Genomic DNA, 26,769 nt, shown 5'->3' with positions numbered 1-26,769 from the left:
CGTAAAACATTCACACACGCACAGTCCTACTACCTGGGGGCCAAGCAGAACGATGCCTTTACCACGTAAAACATTCACACACACACAGTCCTACTACCTGGGGGCCAAGCAGAACGATGCCTTTACTACGTAAAACATTCACACACACACAGTCCTACTACCTGGGGGCCAAGCAGAACGATGCCTTTACTACGTAAAACATTCACACACACACAGTCCTACTACCTGGGGGCCAAGCAGAACGATGCCTTTACTACGTAAAACATTCACACACACACAGTCCTACTACCTGGGGGCCAAGCAGAACGATGCCTTTACTACGTAAAACATTCACACACACACAGTCCTACTACCTGGGGGCCAAGCAGAACGATGCCTTTACTACGTAAAACATTCACACACACACAGTCCTACTACCTGGGGGCCAAGCAGAACGATGCCTTTACTACGTAAAACATTCACACACACACAGTCCTACTACCTGGGGGCCAAGCAGAACGATGCCTTTACTACGTAAAACATTCACACACACACAGTCCTACTACCTGGGGGCCAAGCAGAACGATGCCTTTACTACGTAAAACATTCACACACACACAGTCCTACTACCTGGGGGCCAAGCAGAATGAGTCCTTTACTACGTAAAACATTCACACACACACAGTCCTACTACCTGGGGGCCAAGCAGAACGATGCCTTTACTACGTAAAACATTCACACACGCACAGTCCTACTACCTGGGGGCCAAGCAGAACGATGCCTTTACTACGTAAAACATTCACACACACACAGTCCTACTACCTGGGGGCCAAGCAGAACGATGCCTTTACTACGTAAAACATTCACACACACACAGTCCTACTACCTGGGGGCCAAGCAGAACGATGCCTTTACCACGTAAAACATTCACACACACACAGTCCTACTACCTGGGGGCCAAGCAGAACGATGCCTTTACTACGTAAAACATTCACACACACACAGTCCTACTACCTGGGGGCCAAGCAGAACGATGCCTTTACTACGTAAAACATTCACACACACACAGTCCTACTACCTGGGGGCCAAGCAGAACGATGCCTTTACTACGTAAAATATTCACACACACACAGTCCTACTACCTGGGGGCCAAGCAGAACGATGCCTTTACTACGTAAAACATTCACACACACACAGTCCTACTACCTGGGGGCCAAGCAGAATGATGCCTTTACCACGTAAAACATTCACACACACACAGTCCTACTACCTGGGGGCCAAGCAGAACGATGCCTTTACCACGTAAAACATTCACACACACACACAGTCCTACTACCTGGCGGCCAAGCAGAATGATGCCTTTACCACGTAAAACATTCACACACACACAGTCCTACTACCTGGGGGCCAAGCAGAACGATGCCTTTACCACGTAAAACATTCACACACACACACAGTCCTACTACCTGGCGGCCAAGCAGAACGATGCCTTTACCACGTAAAACATTCACACACACACAGTCCTACTACCTGGGGGCCAAGCAGAATGAGTCCTTTATCACGCATTACATTCACACACAGTAACAACTTCCGTGCAGCCTTTAGCTCAGCAGGCTAACTCAGATGGTTTCAACCCAGTCCATTACATAGGGCTTTATTTTCATTCTAATGATATTTTATTTCCAGTGGTGCTTCAAATAACTCCACCATCCTCCCTTCTATTTCCCCTCCCCCCTTCCCTCCCTCCAGTCTCGAGGAGAGCTTTAAGACTCTGTTTTGGGCGATCTTCGGCCTGTCGGAGGTGAAGTCGGTAGTCATTAACAACGATCACAAGTTCATTGAGAACATCGGCTATGTGCTGTATGGTGTTTACAATGTTACCATGGTGATCGTTCTGCTCAACATGCTGATCGCGATGATAAACAGCTCTTTCCAGGAGATAGAGGTACACACCCCACTACTGATGCTACCAGACTCTTAATATGATTGGTAAATACTGTAACATTTAAGAACTTGCCCCCCAATCCCCCTGTCCAAAACGTGTAAACATTGGACTTCCTGTATTATACTGATGTTAAAATGTTTATTCTATTCTACTGAGACATTTACTTTGTGTTCATATTCTTATCTTTTGTTATTGTCTTATTGTTGAGAAGGAACCCGGAAGTAAGCATTTCATTGGCCGATGTATACCATGTGTATCCAGTACGATAAATAAAACGTGAAACACACATGCGCATACTTAAATACAGGCCTGACACACACACAGGATCGAGGCCCTGTAAGGTCTCATCAGTCAGACTCTCCTAAACCTGTTTAATACTCTCTCCTTCCTTCTTCTCTGTTCTTCTCTCTCTCTTGTTCTTCTCTCCCTCTCTCTGTCCTCTCTTCTTCTCTCTCCCTCTCTCTCCCCGTTCTCTCCTCTCGTTTTCGCTTTCATTCTCTTACCTTCCTTCTCGCTCTCTCTCTCTCTCCTTCCTTCTCTCTCTCTCTCTCTCTCCTTCCTTCTCGCTCTCTCTCTCTCTCCTTCCTTCTCGCTCTCTCTCTCTCTCCTTCCTTCTCTCTCTCTCTCTGTCCCCGTTCTCTCCTCTCGCTCTCTCTTTCATTCTCTTACCTTCCTTCTCGCTCTCCCTCTCCTTCCTTCTCTCTTTCTCTCTCTACCTGGTTACAGGATGATGCTGATGTGGAGTGGAAGTTTGCCCGTGCCAAGCTGTGGTTCTCCTACTTTGAGGAAGGCAGGACCCTGCCCGTCCCATTTAACCTGGTTCCTAGTCCTAAAGCAATGCTGGGCCTGGCCACTGCTGTTAGAGAGCTGCTGCTACACAGCCACACACAGCCACCTGACGGGGCGCAGCTCAACCAGGTACACATACAAACACACCTCTCTGTTCATCCACTGTATCAGCCTCTAGTTATGGTAGATCTTGGTCCTGTATCTGTCTGTAGTTATGAACCATGGTAGACCTTGGTCCTGTATCAGCCTCTAGTTATGGTAGATCTTGGTCCTGTATCTGCCTGTAGTTATGAACCATGGTAGACCTTTGTCCTGTATCAGCCTCTAGTTATGAACCATGGTAGACCTTGGTCCTGTATCTGCCTGTAGTTATGAACCATGGTAGACCTTGGTCCTGTATCAGCCTCTAGTTATGAACCATGGTGGACCTTGGTCCTGTATCTGCCTGTAGTTATGAACCATGGTAGACCTTGGTCCTGTATCTGCCTCTAGTAATGGTGGACCTTGGTCCTGTATCAGCCTCTAGTTATGAACCATGGTAGACCTGGGTCCTGTATCAGCCTCTAGTTATGGTGGACCTTGGATCTGTATCAGCCTGTAGTTATGAACCATGGTAGACCTTGGTCCTGTATCAGCCTCTAGTTATGGTGGACCTTGGTCCTGTATCAGCCTCTAGTAATGAACCATGGTAGACCTTGGTCCTGTATCTGCCTCTAGTTATGGTGGACCTTGGTCCTGTATCAGCCTCTAGTTATGGTAGACCTTGGTCCTGTATCAGCCTCTAGTTATGGTAGACCTTGGTCCTGCATCAGCCTCTAGTTATGGTAGACCTTGGTCCTGTATCAGCCTCTAGTTATGGTAGGCCTTGGTCCTGCATCAGCCTCTAGTTATGGTAGACCTTGGTCCTGTATCTGTCTCTAGTTATGAACCATGGTAGACCTTGGCCCTGTATCTGTCTCTAGTTATGGTAGACCTTGGTCCTGTATCTGCCTGTAGTTATGAACCATGGTAGACCTTGGCCCTGTATCTGTCTCTAGTTATGGTAGACCTTGGTCCTGTATCTGCCTGTAGTTATGAACCACGGTAGACCTTGGTCCTGTATCTGTCTCTAGTTATGGTAGACCTTGGTCCTGTATCTGCCTCTAGTAATGAACCATGGTAGACCTTGGTTCTGTATCTGCCTCTAGTAATGAACCACGGTGGACCTTGGTCCTGTATCTGCCTCTAGTAACGAACCATGGTAGACCTTGGTCCTGTATCAGCCTCTAGTAATGAACCATGGTAGACCTTGGTCCTGTATCTGTCTGTAGTTATGAACCATGGTAGACCTTGGCCCTATATCTGTCTCTAGTTATGGTAGACCTTGGATCTGTATCTGCCTCTAGTAATGAACCATGGTAGGCCTTGGTTCTGTATCAGCCTCTAGTTATGGTGGACCTTGGTCCTGTATCAGCCTCTAGTTATGGTAGACCTTGGTCCTGCATCAGCCTCTAGTTATGGTAGACCTTGGTCCTGTATCTGTCTCTAGTTATGAACCATGGTAGACCTTGGCCCTGTATCTGTCTCTAGTTATGGTAGACCTTGGTCCTGTATCTGCCTGTAGTTATGAACCATGGTAGACCTTGGCCCTGTATCTGTCTCTAGTTATGGTAGACCTTGGTCCTGTATCTGCCTGTAGTTATGAACCATGGTAGACCTTGGTCCTGTATCTGCCTCTAGTTATGGTGGACCTTGGTCCTGTATCAGCCTCTAGTTATGGTAGACCTTGGTCCTGTATCAGCCTCTAGTTATGGTAGACCTTGGTCCTGCATCAGCCTCTAGTTATGGTAGACCTTGGTCCTGTATCAGCCTCTAGTTATGGTAGGCCTTGGTCCTGCATCAGCCTCTAGTTATGGTAGACCTTGGTCCTGTATCTGTCTCTAGTTATGAACCATGGTAGACCTTGGCCCTGTATCTGTCTCTAGTTATGGTAGACCTTGGTCCTGTATCTGCCTGTAGTTATGAACCATGGTAGACCTTGGCCCTGTATCTGTCTCTAGTTATGGTAGACCTTGGTCCTGTATCTGCCTGTAGTTATGAACCATGGTAGACCTTGGTCCTGTATCTGTCTCTAGTTATGGTAGACCTTGGTCCTGTATCTGCCTCTAGTAATGAACCATGGTAGACCTTGGTTCTGTATCTGCCTCTAGTAATGAACCACGGTGGACCTTGGTCCTGTATCTGCCTCTAGTAACGAACCATGGTAGACCTTGGTCCTGTATCAGCCTCTAGTAATGAACCATGGTAGACCTTGGTCCCGTATCTGTCTGTAGTTATGAACCATGGTAGACCTTGGCCCTATATCTGTCTCTAGTTATGGTAGACCTTGGATCTGTATCTGCCTCTAGTAATGAACCATGGTAGACCTTGGTTCTGTATCAGCCTCTAGTTATGGTAGACCTTGGTCCTGCATCAGCCTCTAGTTATGGTAGACCTTGGTCCTGTATCTGTCTCTAGTTATGAACCATGGTAGACCTTGGCCCTGTATCTGTCTCTAGTTATGGTAGACCTTGGTCCTGTATCTGCCTGTAGTTATGAACCATGGTAGACCTTGGCCCTGTATCTGTCTCTAGTTATGGTAGACCTTGGTCCTGTATCTGCCTGTAGTTATGAACCATGGTAGACCTTGGTCCTGTATCTGTCTCTAGTTATGGTAGACCTTGGTCCTGTATCTGTCTCTAGTAATGAACCATGGTAGACCTTGGTTCTGTATCTGCCTCTAGCAATGAACCACGGTGGACCTTTGTCCTGTATCTGCCTCTAGTAACGAACCATGGTAGACCTTGGTCCTGTATCTGTCTCTAGTTATGGTAGACCTTGGTCCTGTATCTGTCTCTAGTAATGAACCATGGTAGACCTTGGTTCTGTATCTGCCTCTAGTAATGAACCACGGTGGACCTTGGTCCTGTATCTGCCTCTAGTAACGAACCATGGTAGACCTTGGTCCTGTATCAGCCTCTAGTAATGAACCATGGTAGACCTTGGTCCTGTATCTGTCTGTAGTTATGAACCATGGTAGACATTGGCCCTATATCTGTCTCTTCTAGTTATGGTAGACCTTGGATCTGTATCTGCCTCTAGTAATGAACCATGGTAGGCCTTGGTTCTGTATCAGCCTCTAGTTATGGTGGACCTTGGTCCTATATCAGCCTCTAGTAATGGTAGACCTTGGTCCTGCATCAGCCTCTAGTTATGGTAGACCTTGGTCCTGTATCTGTCTCTAGTTATGAACCATGGTAGACCTTGGCCCTGTATCTGTCTCTAGTTATGGTAGACCTTGGTCCTGTATCTGCCTGTAGTTATGAACCATGGTAGACCTTGGCCCTGTATCTGTCTCTAGTTATGGTAGACCTTGGTCCTGTATCTGCCTGTAGTTATGAACCATGGTAGACCTTGGTCCTGTATCTGTCTCTAGTTATGGTAGACCTTGGTCCTGTATCTGCCTCTAGTAATGAACCATGGTAGACCTTGGTTCTGTATCTGCCTCTAGTAATGAACCACGGTGGACCTTGGCCCTGTATCTGCCTCTAGTAATGAACCATGGTAGACCTTGGTCCTGTATCAGCCTCTAGTTATGAACCATGGTAGACCTTGGTCCTGTATCTGTCTGTAGTTATGAACCATGGTAGACCTTGGCCCTATATCTGTCTCTAGTTATGGTAGACCTTGGATCTGTATCTGCCTCTAGTAATGAACCATGGTAGACCTTGGTTCTGTATCAGCCTCTAGTTATGGTGGAACTTGGTCCTGTATCAGCCTCTAGTTATGGTAGACCTTGGTCCTGTATCTGCCTCTAGTAATGAACCATGGTAGACCTTGGATCTGTATCTGTCTCTAGTTATGGTAGACCTTGGTCCTGTATCTGCCTCTAGTAATGAACCATGGTAGACCTTGGATCTGTATCTGTCTCTAGTTATGGTAGACCTTGGTCCTGTATCTGCCTCTAGTAATGAACCATGGTAGACCTTGGTCCTGTATCTGCCTCTAGTAATGAACCATGGTAGACCTTGGTCCTGTATCTGTCTCTAGTAATGAACCATGTTAGACCTTGGTCCTGTATCTGTCTCTAGTAATGAACCATGGTAGACCTTGGTCCTGTATCAGCCTCTAGTTATGGTAGACCTTGGTCCTGTATCAGCCTGTAGTTATGGTAGACCTTGGTCCTGTATCTGCCTCTAGTAATGAACCATGGTGGACCTTGGTCCTGTATCTGTCTCTAGTTATGAACCATGGTAGACCTTGGCCCTGTATCTGTCTCTAGTTATGGTAGACCTTGGTCCTGTATCTGCCTGTAGTTATGAACCATGGTAGACCTTGGCCCTGTATCTGTCTCTAGTTATGGTAGACCTTGGTCCTGTATCTGCCTGTAGTTATGAACCATGGTAGACCTTGGTCCTGTATCTGTCTCTAGTTATGGTAGACCTTGGTCCTGTATCTGTCTCTAGTAATGAACCATGGTAGACCTTGGTTCTGTATCTGCCTCTAGCAATGAACCACGGTGGACCTTTGTCCTGTATCTGCCTCTAGTAACGAACCATGGTAGACCTTGGTCCTGTATCTGTCTCTAGTTATGGTAGACCTTGGTCCTGTATCTGTCTCTAGTAATGAACCATGGTAGACCTTAGTTCTGTATCTGCCTCTAGTAATGAACCACGGTGGACCTTGGTCCTGTATCTGCCTCTAGTAACGAACCATGGTAGACCTTGGTCCTGTATCAGCCTCTAGTAATGAACCATGGTAGACCTTGGTCCTGTATCTGTCTGTAGTTATGAACCATGGTAGACATTGGCCCTATATCTGTCTCTTCTAGTTATGGTAGACCTTGGATCTGTATCTGCCTCTAGTAATGAACCATGGTAGGCCTTGGTTCTGTATCAGCCTCTAGTCATGGTGGACCTTGGTCCTGTATCAGCCTCTAGTTATGGTAGACCTTGGTCCTGCATCAGCCTCTAGTTATGGTAGACCTTGGTCCTGTATCTGCCTCTAGTAATGAACCATGGTAGACCTTGGCCCTATATCTGTCTCTTCTAGTTATGGTAGACCTTGGATCTGTATCTGCCTCTAGTTATGGTGGAACTTGGTCCTGTATCAGCCTCTAGTTATGGTAGACCTTGGTCCTGTATCTGCCTCTAGTAATGAACCATGGTAGACCTTGGATCTGTATCTGCCTGTAGTTATGGTAGACCTTGGTCCTGTATCAGCCTCTAGTTATGAACCATGGTGGACCTTGGTTCTGTATCTGCCTCTAGTAATGAACCATGGTAGACCTTGGTCCTGTATCTGCCTCTAGTAATGGACCATGGTAGACCTTGGTCCTGTATCTGCCTCTAGTAATGAACCATGGTAGACCTTGGTCCTGTATCAGCCTCTAGTTATGAACCATGGTGGACCTTGGTTCTGTATCTGCCTCTAGTAATGAACCATGGTAGACCTTGGTCCTGTATCAGCCTCTAGTTATGAACCATGGTGGACCTTGGTTCTGTATCTGCCTCTAGTAATGAACCACGGTGGACCTTGGTCCTGTATCTGTCTCTAGTTATGGTAGACCTTGGTCCTGTATCTGCCTCTAGTAATGAACCATGGTAGACCTTGGTCCTGTATCTGCCTCTAGTAATGAACCATGGTAGACCTTGGTCCTGTATCTGTCTCTAGTAATGAACCATGTTAGACCTTGGTCCTGTATCTGTCTCTAGTAATGAACCATGGTAGACCTTGGTCCTGTATCAGCCTCTAGTTATGGTAGACCTTGGTCCTGTATCAGCCTGTAGTTATGGTAGACCTTGGTCCTGTATCTGCCTCTAGTAATGAACCATGGTGGACCTTGGTCCTGTATCTGCCTCTAGTTATGAACCATGGTGGACCTTGGTCCTGTATCAGCCTCTAGTTATGGTAGACCTTGGTCCTGTATCTGCCTCTAGTAATGGTAGACCTTGGTCCTGTTTCAGCCTCTAGTTATGGTAGACCTTGGTCCTGTATCTGTCTCTAGTTATGGTAGACCTTGGTCCTATATCTGCCTCTACTAATGAACCATGGTAGACCTTGGTCCTGTATCTGTCTCCAGTTATGGTAGACCTTGGTCCTGTATCTGTCTCTAGTTATGGTAGACCTTGGTCCTATATCTGCCTCTAGTAATGAACCATGGTGGACATTGGTCCTGTATCTGCCTCTAGTAATGAACCATGGTAGACCTTGGTCCTGTATCTGTCTCTAGTTATGGTAGACCTTGGTCCTGTATCTGCCTCTAGTTATGAACCATGGTAGACCTTGGTTCTGTATCTGCCTCTAGTTATGAACCATGGTGGACCTTGGTCCTGTATCTGCCTCTAGTTATGGTAGACCTTGGTCCTGTATCAGCCTCTAGTTATGGTAGACCTTGGTCCTGTATCAGCCTCTAGTTATGGTAGACCTTGGTTCTGTATCTGCCTCTAGTAATGAACCATGGTAGACCTTGGTTCTGTATCTGCCTCTAGTTATGAACCATGGTGGACCTTGGTCCTGTATCTGCCTCTAGTTATGGTAGACCTTGGTCCTGTATCAGCCTCTAGTTATGGTAGACCTTGGTCCTGTATCTGCCTCTAGTTATGGTAGACCTTGGCCCTATATCTGTCTCTAGTTATGGTAGACCTTGGTCCTGTATCAGCCTCTAGTAATGGTAGACCTTGGTCCTGTATCTGTCTCTAGTTATGGTAGACCTTGGCCCTATATCTGTCTCTAGTTATGGTAGACCTTGGATCTGTATCTGCCTCTAGTTATGAACCATGGTAGACCTTGGTCCTGTATCAGCCTCTAGTTATGGTAGACCTTGGTCCTGTATCTGCCTCTAGTTATGGTAGACCTTGGTCCTGTATCTGCCGTTAGTTATGGTAGACCTTGGTCCTGTATCTGCCTCTAGTTATGGTAGACGTAGTGTAAGATGACGCCGACAGAGACTGTCGCCTTGCTTCGAATTCTTAGGAAACTGCAGTCGTGGCCAAAAGTTTTGAGAATTACACAAATATACATTTTCACAAAGTCTGCTGCCTCAGTTTGTATGATGGCAATTTGCACATACTCCAGAATGTTATGAAGAGTGATCAGATGAATTGCAAAGTCCCTCTTTGCCATGCAAATGAACTGAAACCCCCAAAAACATGTCCACTGCATTTCAGCCCTGCCACAAAAGGACCAGCTGACATAATATAATAATAATAATATAATAATAATATATGCCATTTAGCAGACGCTTTTATCCAAAGCGACTTACAGTCATGTGTGCATACATTCTACGTATGGGTGGTCCCGGGGATCGAACCCGCTACCCTGGCGTTACAAGCGCCATGCTCTACCAACTCTACCAACTGAGCTACAGAAGGACCACATCATGTCAGTTATTCTCTCATTAACACAGGTGTGAGTGTTGACGAGGACAAGGCTGGAGATCACTCTGTCATGCTGATTGAGTTCGAATAACAGACTGGAAGCTTCAAAAGGAGGGTGGTGCTTGGAATAATTGTTCTTCCTCTGTCAACCATGGTTACCTGCAAGGAAGCACGTGCAGTCATCATTGCTTTGCACAAAAAGGGCTTCACGGGCAAAGATATTGCTGCCAGTAAGATTGCACCTAAAACAACCATTTATCGGGTCATCAAGATCTTCAAGGAGAGCGGTTCAATTGTTGTGAAGAATGCTTAAGGACGCCCAAGAAAGTCCAGCAAGTGCCAGGTTGATTTAGCTGTGGGATCGGGGCACCACCAATACAGAGCTTGCTTAGGAATGCAGCAGGCAGGTGTGAGTGCATCTGCATGCACAGTGAGGCGAAGACTTTTGGAGGATGGCCTGGTGTCAAGAAGGGCAGCAAAGAAGCCACTTCACTCCAGGGAAAAACATCAGGGACAGACTGATATTCTGCAAACGGTACAGGGATTGGACTGCTGAGGACTGGGGTAAAGCAATTTTCTCTGATGAATACCCTTTCTGATTGTTTGGCATCCAGAAAAAAGCTTGTCCAGAGAAGGCAAGGTGAGCGCTGCCATCAGTCCTGTGTCATGCCAACAGTAAAGCATCCTGAGACCATTCTTGTGTGGGGTTGCTTCTCAGCCAAGGGAGTGGGCTCACTGACAATTTTGCCTGAGAACACAGCCATGAATAAAGAATGGTACCAACACATCCTCTGAGAGCAACTTCTCCCAACCATCCAGGAACAGTTTGGTGATGAACAATGCCTTTTTCAGCACGATGGAGCACCTTGCCATAAGGCAAAAGTGATAACTAAGTGGCTCAGGGAACAAAACATCGATATTTTGGGTCCATGGCCAGGAAACTCCCCAGACCTTAATCCCACTGAGAACTTGTGGTCAATCCTCAAGGCGCGGGTGGACAAACAAAAACCCACAAATTCTGACAAACTCCAAGCAATGATTATGCAAGAATGGGCTGCCATCAGTCAGGATGTGACCCAGAAGTTAATTGACAGCATGCCAGGGCAGATTGCAGAGGTCTTGAAAAAGAAGGGTCAACACTGCAAATATTGACTCTTTGCATCAGCTTCATTGATTGAAATTGTCAATAAGACAATTGTCAATAAGAGCCTTTGACACTTATGAAATGCTTATACTTCAGTATTCCATAGTAACATCTGACAAAAATATCTAAAGACACTGAAGCAGCAAACTTTGTGGAAATTAATACTTGTGTCATTCTCAAAACGTTTGGTCACTGCTGTATACAGTACCAAATTCGAGCAAGGGTTGCTTTCCAGAGAGAACTCAGAGATTGTAGCATTCTCTGTTTCATGGAAACATGACTCTCTCGGGGTATGTAGTTGGAATCGTTTCAGCCACCGGGCTTCTCCATGCATCGCGCCGACAGAGATAAACACTTCTCTTGGAAGAGGAAGGGCGGGGGTGTATGCTTCATGATTAACGACTCATGGTGTAATCATAACATACAGGAACTCAAGTATTTTTGCCCACCCGACCTAGAATTCCTTACAATCAAATGCAGGCCATTTTACCTACCAAGATAATTCTCATCAGTTGTTGTCACAGCGGTGTACATTCCCCCTCAAGCAGACACCAAGACGGCCTTCAAGGAACTTCACTGGACTCGTAGCTGGGGATTTTAACAAGAAAATTTGAGAACAAGGCTACCTAAATTCTATCAGCTTCTTTACTGCACTATGCCCAGCTCCAGCGACTCTCAGGCATATAATGACAGGTTGCAAGACCAGCCTCTCACAAGGCCGCTACACCTGGAGGCACAATCAGGTCCTCAAGAGCCTGGCTGCAGCACTTGAGACCAAGAGGAGTGCAACCAATTCATTACCTCCAAAAACAAGCAATCCCGTCAAAACAACAACATTCATCCGGGAGGGACAGAAAAGGCCCAAGTATCCTCCTACAAAGCCAGAAACTGGACACCTAGCTATGGCCCGGGACTGGAAGATGCTTGTCGATATTGGCCAGCAACTCATTTTTCCACCTGAGATTGCTTCTACCAACCTTAGGCCAGACATGGTACTCTGGTCCCCTTCACGAAAGGCTGTGTACATCATAGAGCTCACAGTCCCGTGGGAAAACTCTGTTGAAGAGGCCTACGAACGTAAGAAACTGCGTTATACAGAGTTGGCAGCAGACGCAACTCAGCGTGGCTGGAATGCAAAAGTCTGGCCAGTTGAAGTGGGATGCAGAGGATTCGTGGCTTCTTCCATCATCAGGTTGCTGAAAGAACTTGGAATCCATGGACAGGCTCTGCGGCAGACCGTCAGAGCAGTTTCTCAAGCAGCTGAAAGAGGTAGCCAGTGGATCTGGATCAAACGGAAGGACCCTTGCTGGGCTATAACTTCATGACCCCTCACCCCCACCTGAGAACTCAATTCAGATCCCTCCAACTTGAGGAGGGCATATGAGGTATGCGGTCAGCTGTATGGCTGGCTCAGAGAAGAGGACGCCCCTGCCTTGCACAGTCCTGTGGGACATCTTAATTGGGCATGGGACACAAGCTAAGGCTTGATCACCCTTTAGCTGGCCACCTTTGATGAGGGTGTTTAGTGATTAAAGGCCGAAACACCCACTGATTCGAAGGCACACTACTGAGGATGTGTCCCAAAAATTGACATCTTACCCCAGTCTAAGAAATAAACCTCCCATGACACTCTGTCAACATCACGGCAAATCTCATGCGAGTGCATTCCATCTATTGGCACAATGGACAGTTTTTAACATCTCGTCCCGTGTTTTATGATTCTGATTATCTGGACCAGTCCAGTGACTGCTGTGAAAGGACAGCTGACAACATAGGAAAGTCTGTGTGACAGCTTGGAGAGACAGCTGACCGGAGGGAATAGACCCCACTGGGGCTGTCATGGGTTAGCTACCCATGTTGGCAGTCTCCAACGCTGTTTCAGTATGTTGGAGACACCCGCTAAGTGCTACTGAAAGTCAACAAAGGAACATACCCCTAGAGCCTGCGAGAGCTGGGGCGCAAGATGGCTCAACGACTGATCACACGGTTACGGACCCAGGAACGGAAACGACTACGAGTAGGAACACAGCACATGAGACAACCATAACAGCAGCAGGACACACACTTCAGGTGTGCAGCTGTGGTTGGGAGAGAGTAACATCGGCAAGGGGGTTAAGGATCCATCAAGGGAGGAAAAGGTGCTTGTTAGAGAAGCAGAGACAGGGACCTCGCATTGACCAGTACTTCTTACGAAGCAGCCAGTCAAATCAGTCGAATGAAGCACAGCGACGGGACGCAAACCAAAGTTCGCAGAGCATCAGCACCCCTGTAACTGAGGAGGATAACACAAGCACAGAAATGCCGGTGGATGAACTCACCCAACCACAGAGACCTCTAAAAGAGGAAAAGATCAAAGGGCACAGACCGAGTGTGAAGTGGCCCAAAGCCGTTGAAAAGAGAGAGTGGGAAACAATCAACAACGACCTGACAAAAATCTTGGAACAACAGGTAGGAAAAGCAGAGAAAAAGCTTGAAAGGATGGGAGACATTATCTACCACTACGGAGAAGAGCGCTTTGGCGTAAACGAAAGGAGAAGTGGCAAGACACCTCCCGCACCAGCCAAATCTAGGAGACAGCAGGAGATCGAGATACTTGTCAGAGAGAGAAGGCAGCTGAGGAAGCAGTGGAAGAAGGCCTCTGATGCAGAGAGAGAAGGTCTCATGCTACTCCAAGCAGACATTAAATGTCGGCTGGCTACCTTGCGAAGAGCGGAAAACTTAAGGAAACTTCGTAGGAAGAAGGAACACTCAAGAACACGGTTCTATAAAAACCCCTTTAAGTTTGTCAAAGATCTCTTCGCAAAGGAAAAGTGCGGAATCCTAAAAACTACAAAGCCTGAACTGGAAGAACATCTGGAAAAGGTCCACCAGGACATGAAAAGGCATGAGCAGATAATCATCCCACATGACATCCCACCTATTCAACCACCAGAATTCAATCTGGACACTGACCCTCCAAAATGGAGGGAAGTAGAGAACGTTGTCCGAAGAGCAAGAGCGGCCTCTGCTCCTGGGCCTAATGGAGTACCATACAAGCTCTACAAGAACGTCCCGGATGTTCTACGCTTTCTTTGGAGGCTCATGAGGATAGTGTGGCAGAAGGAAATAATACCAAAGGCATGGCGAAGGGCTGGTGGTGTGCTAATCCCGAAAGAGAAGGATGCGACAGACATCAGTCAATTCCGACCAATCTCCCTTCTCAACGTCGAAGGGAAGATCTTTTTCAGTATAATAGCACAGAGGCTGTCCACTTATCTGGAAAGGAACAAGTACATTGATACATCTGTACAGAAAGCAGGCATTCCTGGTTTCTCTGGTTGCCTGGAACATACTAGTATGATTTGGCACCAGATCCAAACAGCTAAGAAGGACAAGAGAGACCTCTATGTCATCTTCCTCGACTTGGCCAATGCCTTTGGCTCAGTTCCCCATGAACTCCTCTGGGAATCCTTCAACATTTTCCACGTACCAGAACCCATCACTACACTGGTAAAGGCCTATTTCCAAGACCTGCAATTGTGTTTCACAACACCTGACTTCACAACAACATGGCAGCGCTTGGAAGTAGGCATAATGGCAGGCTGTACAATTTCTCCTCTGGCCTTCACTATGGCCATGGAAGTCATCATCAGGGCATCGAGATGGGTGGTCGGTGGTGAGAGAACTAAGGAAGGGCTCCGTCTCCCACCTATCCGAGCATACATGGATGACATGACTACACTGACCACCACTGCAGCATGCACCAGGCGGCTACTTGCAAAACTGCAGGATAACATCAAGTGGGCACGGATGAAAATCAAGCCAAGCAAATCTCGAAGCATCTCCATAGTCAAGGGACAGCTTAAAGATGTGAGGTTCTGCATTGGAGATGACCCGATACCAACGGTGTCTGAGCAACCCATCAAGAGCCTGGGTAGATGGTACAACGAAAGCCTCCGGGATAAAGATCAAGTGCAGCAAGTAAGGCAGGACATCGCCGATGGTCTTGAGAACATCAACAAGACCCTACTGCCTGGGAGGCTCAAGCTCTGGTGCCTACAGTTTGGACTTCTCCCCCGGGTAATGTGGCCACTCACCGTCTATGAGGTCCCAATAACAACAGTGGAGAAGATGGAGCGAACCATTACCTCATACGTGAAGAAATGGCTGGGTGTCCCACGATGCCTGAGTAACATCGGCCTCTATGGCAAAGGGGTCCTTGAACTACCTCTTACAAGTCTAACGGAGGAGTACAAGTGCTCTAAAGTAAGACTTCAGATGACATTGAAGGACTCCAAAGACCAGACCATTAGCAAGGCTGCACCTCCCCTACAAACTGGACGGAAATGGACATCATCCAATGCTGTGCAGCAAGCAACATCAGCCCTGAGACACCAAGACATTGTGGGGAATATCCAGCATGGAAGAGGAGGCTTTGGCCTGGCAGCAAGCAAACCAACGTTCCATAAGGCAACAACATCTGAACGCAGGAAGCTGGTGGTCGAGGAGGTGCGAAGACAGGAGGAGACTGCAAGAAGTGCAAAGGCTGTCTCTCTTGCTAAACAAGGGCAATGGACGCGGTGGGAAGGCCTGGAGAGGAGAAAGATCAACTGGAGTGAGCTTTGGCAAATGGAGGCAAGCAACATCAGCTTCATCATAAGAGCTGTTTATGATGTGCTTCCATCACCAAAAAATCTACATCAATGGTATGGCGAGGACTCGACCTGCCCCCTCTGCCCAGCTCCAGCGACTCTCAGGCATATAATGACAGGTTGCAAGACCAGCCTCTCACAAGGCCGCTACACCTGGAGGCACAATCAGGTCCTCAAGAGCCTGGCTGCAGCACTTGAGACCAAGAGGAGTGCAACCAATTCATTACCTCCAAAAACAAGCAATCCCGTCAAAACAACAACATTCATCCGGGAGGGACAGAAAAGGCCCAAGTATCCTCCTACAAAGCCAGAAACTGGACACCTAGCTATGGCCCGGGACTGGAAGATGCTTGTCGATATTGGCCAGCAACTCATTTTTCCACCTGAGATTGCTTCTACCAACCTTAGGCCAGACATGGTACTCTGGTCCCCTTCACGAAAGGCTGTGTACATCATAGAGCTCACAGTCCCGTGGGAAAACTCTGTTGAAGAGGCCTACGAACGTAAGAAACTGCGTTATACAGAGTTGGCAGCAGACGCAACTCAGCGTGGCTGGAATGCAAAAGTCTGGCCAGTTGAAGTGGGATGCAGAGGATTCGTGGCTTCTTCCATCATCAGGTTGCTGAAAGAACTTGGAATCCATGGACAGGCTCTGCGGCAGACCGTCAGAGCAGTTTCTCAAGCAGCTGAAAGAGGTAGCCAGTGGATCTGGATCAAACGGAAGGACCCTTGCTGGGCTATAACTTCATGACCCCTCACCCCCACCTGAGAACTCAATTCAGATCCCTCCAACTTGAGGAGGGCATATGAGGTATGCGGTCAGCTGTATGGCTGGCTCAGAGAAGAGGACGCCCCTGCCTTGCACAGTCCTGTGGGACATCTTAATTGGGCATGGGACACAAGCTAAGGCTTGATCACCCTTTAGCTGGCCACCTTTGATGAGGGTGTTTAGTGATTAAAGGCCGAAACACCCACTGATTCGAAGGCACACTACTGAGGATGTGTCCCAAAAATTGACATCTTACCCCAGTCTAAGAAATAAACCTCCCATGACACTCTGTCAACATCACGGCAAATCTCATGCGAGTGCATTCCATCTATTGGCACAATGGACAGTTTTTAACATCTCGTCCCGTGTTTTATGATTCTCGACCACTGCTACTCTAACTTCCACGATGCATACAAACCCCCCCCCTCCCTTCAGCAAATACGAATACGACGCCATCTTGCTCCTACCGTCTTATAGGCAGAAACTCAAACAGGATGTACCAGTGATGAGAACCCATTCAACACTGGTCTGACCAATCGGAAGCCACGCTTCAAGATTGTTTTGATCACGCGTACTGGAATATGTTGCGGTCATCCTCAGAGAACAACATCGACCTATACGCTGACTCGGTGAGTGATTTTAGAAAGAAGTACATTGGAGATGTTGTACTGTGACTATTAAAACCTACCCTAACCAGAAACCGTGAACGGGTGGCGGAATTTGTGCAAAACTGAAAGCATGAACCACCGCATTTAACCATGGAAAGGCTGAATATAAACAGTGAAGTTATTCCCTCCGCAAGGCAATCAAACAAGCGAAATGCCAGTACAGGGACAAGGTGGAGACGCAATTCAACGGCTCAGACACGAGACGTATGTGGCAGAGTCTACAGGAAATAATGGACTACAAAAAAAAAGCCACATGACAGACACCAACGTCACGCCTCCAGACACCAACGTCACGCCTCCAGACACCAACGTCACGCCTCCAGACAAACTAAACACCTTCTTTGCCCACTTTGAGGATACAGTGCCTCCGTCGCGCCCCGCTAACAAGGACTGCAACCCCCCTCCTTCCTTCTCCATGTGAGACAATGTGAGAAAAACATTTAAATGTATTAACCCTCGCAAGGCTGCTGGCCCAGACGGCATCCCTAGCCGCGTCCTCAACATGCTCAGAATGCCCTGCATGCTGTAATCCATGGAGGAAAATGCCCTGCGTGCAACAGAAGAGAAGTCCAGGTCACAAAAAAGTCCTCAGGTCATCTTGGAACAAAGCTGTCCTCTCCAACTCTTCCTTTGAAGAAGCTAGGCTAATTATTGATGCAATGATGGCTTAGCAAGGCTTCTAATTGGCTAAAACAAAATAGGTTACTTTAGTTGACTACAGCATAAAAGGTCAAAATATTTAAGTGAATGGTACAATAGAAAATGTAACATTGACCCTGAAATGTTGTTTCTTCTACGTTTGCACATGAAAGTAACAAGTGTTTGATGCAATATAAAACACCATATGCTCATCCACAAAGGCTATAATAAAGGGTAATGTTTATAATACATGGTTTTATGAGGCTATTAGACTGGGATAAAGCGCACCAATTCATCATCATCATCAGGGTTTCAAACGTGGGGCAAAACACATAATAGGAATTGACCACTGGCCTAAAAACCAATCATTTCTTTTCCTGGGGCAGAGCAACAATGCACCACACCCAAATGTGAAAAGATAACGTTCAATTGTGCAACTATAGAAAATAAGGTTGCATGATGATACATAAGGGTTCCTATTATTGCATTTGTAGGTGCATTTCTAAATGGTTAACTGGAGGCAAGCACTGACTGCCGATCACACTATTTTGACCAATGCCCTGTTTTTCACTGGTTTATAATGCATTTACAAATGATTAAATAACCATTATTAATAACGTAATTATAAAACTTACTGTAAAATGTTAACGGTAATCCGTATTTATATAGGTATGTAAACAGTATTAATATAGCAATCGTAATAAGTATTTACTACTGTGTCTCTGTGTGTTCCAGCTGGGAGACAGTAAAGCTTCAGGATACAGCAACTCTCCGAGACCCACCAGATACCAGGTAACATACACCAGGATTATTTTATTATTTTAATGAGCATGGCCTTATTTATATTACAGCATATTGGATGACTGTCATTCATATTCCATGGACAAAGCTCAATGTAACAACGATAGGTTTAGGCTACTACATGATACTGTAATTTTCCCTAAACCTATCATGACGTTGATAGAACCTAAACTATGAATGAACGTTTACAATGTAGGTTCACAGGTCAAGAGAATTCTTAACAATCAAGGTCACAGACAGTAACATATTCAATATCATCTTGTCTGCATCTAGCTGATAGTATATATTTTTATTTATTTAACCTTTATTTAACTAGGCAAGTCAGTTAAGAACCAATTCTTTTTTACAATGACGGCCTAGGAACAGTGGGTTAACTGCCTTGTTCAGGGGCAGAACGACAGCTCGGGAATTCAATCTAGCCACCTTTCAGTTACTGGCCCAACTCTCTAACCACTAGGCTACCTGCTGCCCCATCTAAGATGCAAGCATTAGTACAACAGTTGCAAACGAGAGTTTCTATTGGACCAATTCAGCTATGTTTATCCCCGTTTCATTCCGTTTAAGAAAGAAGAAACATTTAAGTAACATTTTTCAACAGAATATGCAGAATGAATACACCCCTAATCACACACAAACACAGTTCATTTTGTAGCAGCCACATACAAACAGTCACTTTTCACGTTGTAAATCCTTCTCTGATCTACTTACTCTCGTCCTCTCACCATTTCCCTTCGCTTGTAGGACTTCAGTGCACAACACATCAGCTGTATGTGACCAGGTGAAAAAACCTTTCCAAGCCAAAGCTTCATATCATACCCTCTAAATGCCACACACAGCCTACATTGTGTCACCATATTATCTAACATCATAGTCAACATAGCTAACATAACTAATGCACCAGTAAACTTGCTAAAATCATGCAGTACAGTCAGCAAGCATTTTAGCAGTTACACCGGAGTGCCCTGGTGGCAATAAATGAATACAACCAAAAGCTTACCTTGACTTAAGAGTTCCAGTGTTGGATAGACATAGCCAGTTAGCTAACGTAACATTCCTCTCTGTTTTGAGCTGGGTTTTTGATTAGGCTAAACTACGAAATATAGCTAGCTCTCTCTCTCCCTTTCTCATGCCTCTCAATAATTTTTAAAGAAGTATTTTTGTTCAAAACTGTAAAACTATTTCCATTCTCTCACTTTGAGTCAACTACTCACCACATTTTATGCACTGCAGTGCTAGCTAGCTGTAGCTTATGCTTTCAGTACGAGATTCATTCTCTGATCCTTTGATTGGGTGGACAACATGTCAGTTCATGCTGCAAAAGCTCTGACAAGTTAGAGGACGTCTTCCGGAAGTTGTCATAATTATGGAAGGGGGATGATAACAATGAGCCTCCTAGGTTTTGTATTGTAGTCAATGTACCCAGAGGAGGATGGAAGCTAGCTGTCCTCTGGCTACACCATGGTGCTACCCTACAGAGTGCTGTTGAGGCTACTGTAGACCTTCTTTGCAAAAACAGTGTGTTTTAATCAATTATTTGGTGACGTGAATATGCAGTATTTAGTATATTATATATATATGTTTCACTATTTACATTTTTATGAAACTCAGTGAAGAGGATGGTCCTCCCCTTCCTCCTCTGAGGAATCGCCACTCACTCACTTACAGGTTAATATAATGAATGTATATTTTGTATGTTTATCTGTTCAGTGTGTGTGTGTGTGTGTGTGTGTGTGTGTGTGTGTGTGTGTGTGTGTGTGTGTGTTGCAGAAGATCATGAAGCGCCTTATAAAACGTTACATCATCAAAGCCCAGACGGACAAAGAAAATGACGAGATCAACGAAGGTGACTGACACACACACACACACACTTTAGTCATAAGAAATGCAGAGTAGTTTTGAAACTTTACTCAACGCGAACTGTGTGGTCTGTGTGTGTGTAGGTGAGCTGAAAGAGATTAAGCAGGATATCTCCAGTCTGCGTTATGAGCTGCTGGAGGACAAGAATCACAACATGGAGGAGCTGCAGGAGCTTCTGGGGAGGCTGAGAGAGACTTACAACACACACCACACAGAGGAACACACACAATTACACACACACCACACAGAGGAACACACACAATAACACACACACCACACAGAGGAACACACACACCACACAGAGGAACACACACAATAACACACACACACCACACAGAGGAACACACACACCACACAGAGGAACACACCACACAGAGGAACACACACACAATAACACACAGAGTAACACACACAATAACGCACACACCACACAGAGGAACACACACAATAACACACACACACCACACAGAGTAACACACACAACACAGAGGAACACACACAATAACACACACACCACACAGAGTAACACACACACCACACAGAGTAACACACACACCACACAGAGTAACACACACCACACAGAGTAACACACACACCACACAGAGTAACACACACCACACAGAGTAACACACACACCACACAGAGTAACACACACACCACACAGAGTAACACACACAACACAGAGTAACACACACCACACAGAGTAACACACACACCACACAGAGTAACACACACCACACAGAGTAACACACACACCACACAGAGTAACACACACACCATACAGAGTAACAGACACACAACAACACAATAACACACGAGTTTTAAGAAACTGGTTTCAGCTGCTGCATTGATGTCCTTCCTGCCTTCTTTCCAAGTACCACCTGGACTCAGCAGAACATATACTCATTACTGTATCTTCTGTTCCCTGAGAGAGGGAAACCAGGTACAACACAGCTATGGGGAGGTCCCTTCCTCTACTGATCAGTACGCCACCCCCTGGGACCAGTACACCTTGTCCAGCTGCGTCCTAAAACAAATGACAGTGCTTATTAGGGAGCGACATGTTGGAGTTAGTCATCCCTTTGTTAGCCAACGGGGCTAGGTAGCCAGCTAGCTTCTCACCCACCGGAAGCATGTGGAAAAACCCCGCCCCCTCCATATCCGTGAAGTGGGAATTATCCATGCAACATCAGCTTGTCTGGGAACAGGCTGGGAACATGTTGTCTTAAGCTCATCGAAAGAGTCTGGAAAAAGAGGCAAGCGGTGCAGGACTGCTGATAGCACCAGTAGCAGTACTGTGGATAGCACCAGTAGCAGTACTGTGGATAGCACCAGTAGCGGTGCAGGACTGCTGATAGCACCAGTAGCAGGACTGTGGATAGCACCAGTAGCAGTACTGTGGATAGCACCAGTAGCAGGACTGTGGATAGCACCAGTAGCAGTGCAGTACTGTGGATAGCACCAGTAGCAGTGCAGTACTGTGGATAGCACCAGTAGCAGGACTGTGGATAACACCAGTAGCGGTGCAGGACTGTGGATAACACCAGTAGCAGTGCAGTACTGTGGATAGCACCAGTAGCAGGTATTTACACCAAACCTTGACACCTTCCACCGCGGGGTGAGGACAGCCCCTCCGCTGACAGCCGCTCTGAGACATAAATAAATTAGCGGTTCACTAGAAGCAAGGGATTCCGTAGGACGTGTGGCTGCCCGGAAAACAAACCCTCAATCTTCTTTTAAGAACCCCCCCTAGAACAGACCATAGACACAACAGCATCATTCCAAAGTGAGTCCAGATCAACCCCGTATACTGCAACTCAGACTCTGCCGAATTATAGGCACCCAGGAGAGGAAAGACAAATTCAGTCCCACAAAGCCTTCTAAGGAAGCCTACACGCTCCTCGGGAGAGAGAGAGAAAGAGAGATTGTAGGCATCTGGCACGAAAGAAATGTGTGAATTCTTCTGTTCAGCTGGAGGTGAAGAACGTTCCTCTGGTTTTTCACCTGTGGAGGCGGGGCTTCTGGTGAGGCATGGTGTTCATTGGCCTTGTCAGGCGTGATTCTAATGTTCTTCACCTGTGGAAGGCGGGGCTTCTGGTGAGGCATGGTGTTCATTCACCTTGTCAGGTGTGATTCTAATGTTTTTCAGTAGAAGGATCTAGTGTGCAAACTCCCCATAGCTGTGTTGTACCAAGTTAACCGACTGAAAAGGAACCAGCAAACACATACAGCGACTTCTGCAGTAGACATGCCACTGACAAGAACTTAACATGTCCTGCACTTCAGCCAAAAACACAAGGATGCTTTCAGAATGTGGATGTTGTATTGTGCTGTAATCCAGGGGACATGACACCTACAAGTCAAAGAGACAGGCCCTTATCATTTAGATCAGCTAATCCCTAACTGGGGTACTCATTGTACGCCAAATAAAAATGTGATTCACTTTTTTTTCCCACATTTTCAAACAGTCCATTTCTATTTTCCAATGGGGCGATACATTTGGGTGAGTTTTTTTCTCCTCGCCTAAGTAGCCTCGTTTCACTGCCAAAAATCAAATGAAATCATCTAGTGTTCATCGAAATAACAACACAATGTCAAATACAGGTAGCCTCGTCAAATAATTAACATCCAATCACATTAACCGTTACTCTCTCGTGGGAATTCCACTAACGGTCCGTATGTAGCCGAACATAACTGCTGCTCATGTTGGCATCTGTACTGATGGTGCAAAAGTCATGACAGGGAGACATAGTGGAGAGGTAACGCGCCTGCAAGCAGAAGCCACTTGGGTACACTGCAGCATCCACCCAGAGGCTCTTGCTGCCAAGGGAATGCCTGACCGCTTGAAAGACATTTTGGACACTACAGTGAAAATGGTTAACTTTGTTAAAGCAAGGCCCATGAACTCTCGTGTATTTTCTGCACTATGCAATGATATGGGCAGCGACCATGTAACGCTTTTATAACATACAGACTATATTCAATGTGCGGGATACAATTGAGGCTATGATTAAGAAGTTAGGGCTCTTCTATTTCCATTATTGTATGATTTTCTTCTGTGCAAATGAACTGAAGCTTACGGACAATGTCAATGTGATTTATTCGAAGCACCTGAGTGAGTTGGGTGCACAGTTACGCAGGTACAGTACATCCCCAAAATGGAAGACACAAACTGGATTCGTTATCCCTTTCATTCCCTGCCTCCAGTCCACTTACTGATATCTGAACAAGAGAGCCTCATCGAAATTGCAACAAGCGGTTCTATGAAAACAGAATTTCATCAGAAGCCACTTCCAGATTTCTGGATTGGGCTACACTCAGAGTATCCTGCCTTGGCAAATCGCGCTGTTAAGACTCGGATGCCCTTTGCAACCACATAGCTATGGAGAGTGGATTCTCAGCCCTCACTAGCATGAAAACTAAATACAGGCACAGACTGTGTGGAAAATGATTTAAGACAGACTCTCACCAATACGACCCAACATTGCAGAGGTATGCGCATCCTTTCAAGCACACCCTTCTCATTAACTTGTGGTGAGTTATTCACAATTTTTGTGAACAAATAAGGTTTTATTTGTAAGTTAGTTAAATAAAGAGCAAAATGATTGGTTATTATTATATGATTATTTGTGCCCTGGTCCTATAAGAGCTCTTTGTCACTTCCCAAGAACCGGGTTGTGACAAAAACTCACACTCATTCTTATGTTTAATAAATGTATCGTATAGTGTGTGTGTGGCAGGCTTACAATGATGGCAAAAAAACAACATTTGAGAGTGTGCTGACCCTGGTGCTAGAGGGGGTACAGCTGGAGGTTGAATGTTTGAAGGGGTACAGCTGGAGGAAAGAAGGGGTCGGGACTAAAACAAGTTTGGGAACCACTGATCTAGATGATGTGTTTTTATTGCTTTCTTATTTTTAGTGTGGAGTCAATAAAATATTTTTATCTAAAAATATCATGTTTTATTTTTTTTCTGTCCTGCATACTTCCCTCTACAGGAGGGTTTGATACTGGAAGTCCTGCCACTCATTTAGAAGCTAGTTCAGAAATGACTGCTCCCACACAGTTACATTGCATTAATTATATTGAATCACTGTAATATCATGTCCAGTCACCACACTAGTACATTGATGTAGCCTATGAAACGGCCAACCGTTAAAATATGAGGTTATTAAAAACGGCATTAAGATGCCCAAAATAGTCAACTATATTCCACAAATGATACAAAACAAGGTCAAGGAGCGTAAGTGTAAGAAATAGTGTGTTCATAAGGCTCTATTCAATCCATTTCAATTAAGTCACTAACAGGGATGTAAACACATTTGAGAGAAATAAGCGTTTTGTGCGTATGGCACATTGCTGTGATTTTCTTTCAGCTCATGGAACATTGGATCAACACTTTACATGTTGCGTTTATATTTTTTGTTCAGTACAGTTTTTAGGCCAAACTGTTCTGGAGCTACAGACTTTTTTTCTCATGTTTTTCTCATGTCTCATGTTCTGACAAACCGCTCTGGCTGTGTCACCTTTCACCGCAGATGGGCTGTCTCATGGTCTGACAAACCGCTCTGGCTGTGTCACCTTTCACCGCAGATGGGTTGTCTCATGGTCTGACAAACCGCTCTGGCTGTGTCACCATTCACCGCAGATGGGCTGTCTCATGGTCTGACAAACCGCTCTGGCTGTGTCACCATTCACCGCAGATGGGCTGTCTCATGGTCTGACAAACCGCTCTGGCTGTGTCACCATTCACCGCAGATGGGTTGTCTCATAGTCTGACAAACCGCTCTGGCTGTGTCACCTTTCACCGCAGATGGGCTGTCTCATGGTCTGACAAACCGCTCTGGCTGTGTCACCATTCACCGCAGATGGGCTGTCTCATGGTCTGACAAACCGCTCTGGCTGTGTCACCTTTCACCGCAGATGGGCTGTCTCATGGTCTGACAAACCGCTCTGGCTGTGTCACCTTTCACCGCAGATGGGCTGTCTCATAGTCTGACAAACCGCTCTGGCTGTGTCACCTTTCACCGCAGATGGGCTGTCTCATAGTCTGACAAACCGCTCTGGCTGTGTCACCTTTCACCGCAGATGGGCTGTCTCATGGTCTGACAAACCGCTCTGGCTGTGTCACCTTTCACCGCAGATGGGAGGTGCGACATCGGGCAGATGCGGTGCAGCCCAGGTAAAAAATGTGTAGATTTAAAGCTGGACTCCTGAAGCGTCTGACTGGACCAATGACCTGGAAGGGTACATCAATGACCTGGAAGGGTAATGACCTGGAAGGGTACATCAATGACCTGGAAGGGTACATCAATGACCTGGAAGGGTACATCAATGACCTGGAAGGGTACATCAATGACCTGGAAGGGTTCATCAATGACCTGGAAGGGTACATCAATGACCTGGAAGGGTTCATCCGTTTCTGTGAGGATCTCGTTATTCCCAAAAAGAAAGTCAACATCATCCCCAGTAATATAGTGTGGGTAAGTCAGGTATTAAAAGAGCTCCTCAACCAGAGAAAAGGCGTGTTTAAATCAGGTGGTAGTAAATGACACATATTCAGAGGCATGTCATAAGCAAAATGAAGTAGTGCAAGGCAGCATACAAAGACAGAAAACCTTTTCAAGGACAAAGACAGCAGGAAAGCCTGGCAGAGACCATTGGAAATGACCTTGCAGGTTTGACGTGTGATTTGACATCGCAGCAGAAACTGGCCTTAGACATCTGTTGATATACAGATCTCTGTGAATGACGTCAAGCAACACTTTCAACGTGTCAACCCAGGACAACCATATGGTCCAGACGACGTCAGCAGCAAGGCACTTCATGCTCAGCATTACCGTTCCAGAAGCTGTTCCAGCAGTCAATGAACACTGGGATAATTACAAACTTATGTTAGAAGTCACTGATTGTCCCAATACTTAAAAACAACAGGCCGAAAGAAAAGGACAATTTACGTCCTGTAGCTCTGACATCTGTACCTATGAAATGTTTTGAAAAAATTATTTAAATAACAAATTCTCTCTAAATTCTCATCCCAGTTAGAGTCAAACCAATTCGCATACCGTGCCTCCAGAGGTGTTGATGATGAGTTACTGGTCATGCTGAACAATATCTACCAACATTTAGAAAAGGCAAATAGCCTAGTGAA

The 26,769-nt window shown here is 46.0% G+C and overlaps 1 protein-coding gene across 1 annotated transcript in view; it reads left to right on the top strand.

Annotated features, from left to right (window-relative positions):
- Positions 1-25,804, top strand: part of LOC123990980 (short transient receptor potential channel 3-like) — an 87,751-nt gene extending 61,947 nt beyond the window's left edge. The window contains exons 13-18 of the mRNA XM_046292056.1: positions 1,729-1,924; positions 2,651-2,842; positions 18,697-18,753; positions 20,530-20,605; positions 20,703-20,874; positions 25,762-25,804. Of these exons, the coding sequence (XP_046148012.1) occupies positions 1,729-1,924; positions 2,651-2,842; positions 18,697-18,753; positions 20,530-20,605; positions 20,703-20,874; positions 25,762-25,804 (736 nt within the window). The remainder of the gene's footprint in view (positions 1-1,728; positions 1,925-2,650; positions 2,843-18,696; positions 18,754-20,529; positions 20,606-20,702; positions 20,875-25,761) is intronic.
- The last annotated feature ends 965 nt before the right edge of the window (positions 25,805-26,769 follow it).

The sequence above is a fragment of the Oncorhynchus gorbuscha genome, linkage group LG02, assembly GCF_021184085.1.
Source record: "Oncorhynchus gorbuscha isolate QuinsamMale2020 ecotype Even-year linkage group LG02, OgorEven_v1.0, whole genome shotgun sequence".
NCBI lineage: Eukaryota > Metazoa > Chordata > Actinopteri > Salmoniformes > Salmonidae > Oncorhynchus > Oncorhynchus gorbuscha.
This window is presented reverse-complemented; position numbering and strand designations above follow the sequence as displayed.